This window comes from Saccostrea echinata, unplaced genomic scaffold (assembly GCF_033153115.1).
Source record: "Saccostrea echinata isolate AGI-Se365-2 ecotype Australia unplaced genomic scaffold, CSIRO_AGI_Sech_v1 ptg000072l, whole genome shotgun sequence".
Classification (NCBI taxonomy): Eukaryota; Metazoa; Mollusca; class Bivalvia; order Ostreida; family Ostreidae; genus Saccostrea; species Saccostrea echinata.
The window spans coordinates 1325813-1331794 of NW_026889821.1; the positions used below are offsets into that span (position 1 = coordinate 1325813).

General features: G+C 32.1%; 1 protein-coding gene across 1 annotated transcript; it reads right to left on the reverse strand.

Moving 5' to 3' along the window:
• Positions 1-2991: 2991 nt before the first annotated feature.
• Positions 2992-5105, reverse strand: LOC133176275 (uncharacterized). Its single transcript, XM_061311418.1, has 4 exons — positions 5032-5105; positions 4865-4920; positions 4155-4295; positions 2992-3390 (listed from the first exon to the last, which is right to left on the reverse strand). The coding sequence occupies exons 1-4, from the start codon at positions 5085-5087 to the stop codon at positions 3062-3064; spliced, it is 582 nt and encodes a 193-aa protein (XP_061167402.1). The 5' UTR covers positions 5088-5105; the 3' UTR covers positions 2992-3061.
• Positions 5106-5982: the final 877 nt, after the last annotated feature.

Here is a 5982-nt window from a genome sequence, read left to right on the forward strand (position 1 = left end):
GAATGTTTTACTGGTTATAGACGATAAGGACCAACTAACAACTAAACCGTTTGACAAACGAGACGACTCCAGCTTTTCCATTTTCAACATTATTTTTTAGGTGGTTATCTTCAGCTATCACCTGCATATGCTTTTAAGTCTCCCAACTTATTCGATACTCAAAGGGAATACTCTGAGTACGATTAATTCTTAAACAGATACAGGTTACTGACAGTTGAATTGATATAACAGGGATTTCAACAATCTTGTTTTAAGTCAGCATTCCCTATATAATAACCTTTTTAGCAAACCTAACCTATAATTTGGTCGTATTTTATTTGAAACATTTCATACAAATTGTTAGGCCTTTGATTTTATATTTAATTTGATTACCGAATATTCCGTCCACCTGAACAATATATGGGGCTCACGGTGTGTTCGGTTGACTGGGGATGTATGCTGTTGCCAGGCACCTGACACCGCCTCCAGAGTTACTGGGGTCCGAAATTGATGCCCTATTCACAGATTTGTATTGTCTGTAGTTTTTGTTGAGATTGTAGTTCATTTGGAAAGGTCTTGTCACGGGTAATGTACATATTTAATACCTTTCTCCTAATTTTTCAAGTTGCACATATGGTAAAAAACATTCGATAGATAGATTTAAAAGCGGCCGCCACATAAGTTTCTGGCGGCTGCCAGTTTTTTCTACCTGGCACCAACCGGCTTCCGTAAAAAAATAGTTTAATCTCTACAAACAATTTATCAAATAATAATAAAAAAGAATTAAATTATCATTTATTGATTTGAACAATGCTTTAAGGAAAGGTACTGTAACTCAAGTGAGAAAAACGATCAACTATTTGCTGATTTATAAGTTATCTTTTATAGAAAAAGCATATAGGCTGCTTCTTTACACAAAGGGTTCCTTGAATTGCTCTGTTAACAAAAACAAGGAGAATATCGTCATTCTACCCGGAATAACGAGATCAAAATGAATGGAAGAGGGTATATATTAAGGACTTTTAACTCTCTCTGACAGTTGTTATGAAAAAGAATATCTAATGTCATGTTTTTTTTTTGTTTTTTTTTTTCTGTATGCATTGTTGAGTGCATTTCTGTGCTTGTTATATAAAGATAATATTTTTCCTGTAACTATAGCTATAAAACACATAATTTTCGTAAAACGTTTTACAGCTTAAAAGAAAGAGTTTAAATTTAGATCAATAAGACATGTACTTCGTGGGTTTTCTTTTTCTCTGGTTATGACTTTTCCCGTTAAAGTGATTTCTAGCAAGTCAGATATGTTATGAAACATATTTTATTGGATGCTTTAACGCAAAAGAATATTCATCAAGGTACGTATCTAGTTAGAATTAAATAAAGGATGAATAAAAAAGAAGAAAAAGAAAAAGTTTTTTTTTTTCCTTTGTTTGCTGTTTAACGTCCCTCTCGAGAATTTTTCTCTCATATGGAGACGCTACCACTTACCGATGGAGGGCTACAAATTTTGACCTATACTCGGCTTAGGGCCATTGAGCAGTGAGGGATCTTTTTTCCTGCCAGCACCTACTGCGACACATGACCTCAGTTTATACAGTCTCATCCGAAGGACCAGTCTCCACGTCACACTGTGGGATTAAAACCCGCGACGAAAGGATCAGCTCCTTACTCCGCAACTATAAAGCAGACGCTCTAACCATTGCGCCATGCGGGCGACAAAAAGAAAAAAAAAGAAAACCTCTAAATTTTATATAGATTACTTTAAAGTCATCTAGTTCTTCTGGGTAAATTTTGCATGAAAAACAAGTTAACAAATTCAAAAGACTCGAAAGCACTTCCAAATAGCGATTTATATATCAGAGATACAAAAATATCCACATCGGATACTACTGATTCAAAATAACTACTTATTGAACTACACCAAAGAGAATATTTTAAGAAATGGGTTTTTATATGTAAACGTAAGACTTTCACAATTACATAGATAGCTTTTCACATGGTATAAGTCTTGTATATTGTTTGAAAAAGATAACATAATAGTCATTTTTGAACTACAATATACATGTATAACAGCAGTTTTTATGATTTTTAAATTAACTTTTTTATGAACTAGTTCGAATGTGTCCCGCGGAATGAATGTTTCAATCCACTAGGATGATTTTTGTCAAATTCCTCTACATTGGAAGTGTTGCTTTCGTGTTTCTGAAATCTTAAATCAGAATAGCTTTGGACATAAAATATAAATTGAGATGAAAATTAAAGAAGGCAAGAGGCATTTTAGTACGACATGCAATCGTTTATGCGTACATGTATAATTCAACATATTTCTAATGGGTAATAAATGTACAATAGACACCTTTGAAGTTTGCCTCGAGTACAAGAATATGTTATTTTCAGTGATAAAAATCTTAAGATTGGAAATTTCTGATTGAATATTTTCAGACTAAGCACAGAAATGTATACGACAGAAATTCATGCGTTCTTTGGAAGATTTCCAAGGTTGTTAAATGGTTAGATTTTCAGGAAAATCGAATTCACATCAATTTTATAAATATACAACTTGAAGTCAGAATAATTCAACAAATACGGAAATAAGGGATTATTTTCAATAAACAGACACTCGAATCACTATTTATTTCAACAAAATTTGGTACACATTTTTTATTAGATTCATAAAATGCATGGATATTAAATTCAGTTCTAATGCAAATTCCTCCAAATTTCACATGGGTTTTGATATAGCAGTCATTCTATCAGCGTAAAATGGGAACCTATGTTTATACTGAGGCTAAGTAAAAATCGGTCTCTTAACGTTAGCACGGGATTTTATCAACTCGTATCACCAACCTGGAGTAAATAAGAGCAGGAAACCATGGACTTTACACATGCTTGATCAGTTTAGGCATGTGATTGAAATAAAACGTCCAGAGAATAAAGTTTAATATTTTTATGTTGCACTTTTGAAACAAATATATACAATTTTAAATATTTCAACAAAGATAAATATAACAATTCGGTGCTCATAAAAACAAAGAAAACAAGTCCTCCATGATAAAATTCGAACTCTACACTTAGTTTATATTCACAATCTGTCTGTTTTGTCTTTGGGGCTGTTGACAATGTTCTCTCTGTTTTCTAAGTCCATTCCTTTTCCTTGTCGTCTGTGTCTTTTAAATGTATTGGATGCGATGTACAGCGTCATAAGAAGGACAGATACACCCACAAGACTGACAATGGTGTATCGGATAGGTGTCGCACTATCTTCCTTTGAGAGTGCAATGGATTCCCTTCGCACATAGTCATCTTCTTTTCTAGCTGTTCTTGGGACACTCTCTTGCATCGCATTACTCTTGTTTATAGCTGAGAATAATTCTGTTTTCTTCACAAATGGTTTCTCTGTTTGTAATTGACCTGGAATATAGAAGATTGCTAAACATGATGTACATGTATGCATTTATTTGATACAAAACTTTTCCCCTGTATAATAAGTTGTATCTTACAGTTTGTCATAGACATAAACCTTTCTTCATGTTCAAAATAACAATGATTCTGTAACAAAAAAAAAATGCTCAAGCCATCCTTGAAACAATGTTTGTTGGCTTTTCCCGAATCAGGATTTAGAAAAAAAGTGGGTCGGTAGCTTGGGGGATTTTTTCTCCTCAGACATTTAATTTTCATTTACAAAATGTTATAGAATTGAATTTAAATAAAATTTGAATTTATGTTGAAGAGATGTGAAAATTCCGTAATTAATGATAATAATAATTAATAATAATAACCAATTCTTGAAGGTTTAAACACGTTTTGGATCGGGCCATTTTTTACTAGTCGGTCGGGAGAGGGCAAAAAAACTTTTTAAAGATGACCTGACAGTTGGTCCGTCTCTATACATGTACTAGCAATCCATCATTACATTCACTTTTACACAAACAAGCAAAAAAAAAAAAAAAAAAAAAAAAAAAAAAAAAAAGAGAGAGAGAGAGAGACTGAGAGAGAAAAGGAGTTGGGGAAGGGAGAAAAAATATGCTGTAATAAAGGTTGATATTCTATGGATATAAAAAAGGTCCTCTGAAATAAATAACTTTTATTCTTAATAAGCATAATTTTGAAAGAAACAGTAATTTTTCAATCTTTATGTATTTGTTGTGGGGATACACCTTTTAAGGCTGTCTTACCTGAATATTTTTCTTTGATACATCCTGTACGTTTGTTACATTTCTTTCGTTCACAAAGACATCTTCTCTGGCAAAATCTTCCAAATTGAGGATAGGGACATGGTCGGTTGCATTTAGGACCAAAATATCCCAAAGGACATGCTAATGAAATTAAAAACAGAGTTTACATGTATCTTATTCACAGATTTCTCTTACAGCAAATAGAAGCTGTTCTTACAAGTGTTAATTCTGGGTATGGTCATACAAGTTTATGATATATAGATTAAATCGAAATATTTCCTTTGCTAAACATTGTTATTGTTAACAACTTTGCATAGGCGGTATTACAGACACATAGTATTATTCGTGTTTTCCAGTTTAACTTTTTTACTGCTGAAAAATGAAAAGCTCCCGCCTTTTTGGTTGCAATATTGTAAAATCATTATGATAATAATGCGGGAATGTATCTGTAAGACAAACTTTGATTAAGAAATAAAGTTGCAATCTACCACCACACCAACCCATCCCTTCTCCCCCTTTACCAAGTTTGGAAGTTTGAATACCTTTTTTGGCTCGTCATTTTTCCCCAGTTAGGGTTGTTGACAATTTTTTTTATCTTAGCAGACTGCCCCTTTTCAAAAACAATACTACATGCCAGGCGCATCTGTCTTATGTAATAAATAAGGTATATTTGGGAAATATCATAGTACAGGTAAAAACATATTACTTACCAATACATAAGCCTAAATTCGTATTCAACATAAAGCCGGCACAACAAGGACTTGGTCTTTCGTATGAAATTATAAGAAATATCAGACGCATTGATTTGATGAATTTAACAAAAACATTGATTTTTCAAAGATTAAGTTTTTGTTTTAAAAATAGCATTCTCTTTTACCTTCCTTCACAATGAGTTTCATTTTTTATATTAACTTGCAGAGAAACTTTCAACATAAACAAGAAAAGTAATATTGAGTTCATGGTTAAAATTCCATCACACTGAGTTTTCCATGGGAATGTTTGTCTTTGAGGAAATTGATCGTTAAATGTTATTAGGCGTTCCATTTCCTGAGGAAGTTTTCATGAAACATATTAACAACGATTATAGCCACATGAAACACTTCAGAGTACACCCTTCCCGATTACATTATGCACAAATTAGTTTAAAGGTTATGGTTGATATTAGATGAGACTTTACACGCAAAGTTTTTTTTTTTTTTTTTTTTTTTTTTTTTTTTTTTTTTTTTTTTTTAAATTTGTTGATGATTTCGAGACTCATGAAACCTTACAAATATTATCTATAAATAAAAAAAGATACAGAAAATGTAATGACATTATCAACATCTTCAAAAGCACAGTTAAAAACTTTGAAGAACAAAAAATTAATCTTCTCTCTCTCTCTCTCTCTCTCTCTCTCTCTCTCTCTCTCTCTCTCACACACACACACACAAATAAACATACAGTGTATCTGTTTCTTAAAAAAAAAAAAAAAAAAAAAAAAAAAAAAAAAAAACACATCGATAGGGAAAAAACAGACAGTTCTATCCATATTCAAAAGGTAAATATAAAATTTAATGATCAATGCAAATAATTTTTCATTTTTTTTTTTATAATATTGTTCACGAATTTAAAGCTTTTTTCATGTACACATGTGCATCAGGAAGAAAATAAAATGCAAAATGATCGTCTTCTGCTTCAAAGGTATGGTAAATACGTACATGTATTTCGAAGGAAAAGAAATCCTTTGACAACTCTTTGTTGTCTTCAAAACTTCTTCAGATAAACTTAAGTAATTTGCAGCGATTTTCATAATCAACTGTGCATCAGTCGCACATAGGAGTGTGGAAGG

Bases quoted from the DNA above. Each gene is read 5' to 3' on its own strand.
- LOC133176275 (XM_061311418.1), bottom strand. From the start codon at position 5,087: ATGTTGAAAGTTTCTCTGCAAGTTAATATAAAAAATGAAACTCATTGT. The intron at 4,296-4,864 runs GTAAGTAATATG...TAATTTCATTAG, and splicing joins GAATTTAGGCTTATGTATTG to CATGTCCTTTGGGATATTTT. The intron at 3,391-4,154 runs GTAAGACAGCCT...TCTATATTCCAG, and splicing joins TATCAAAGAAAAATATTCAG to GTCAATTACAAACAGAGAAA.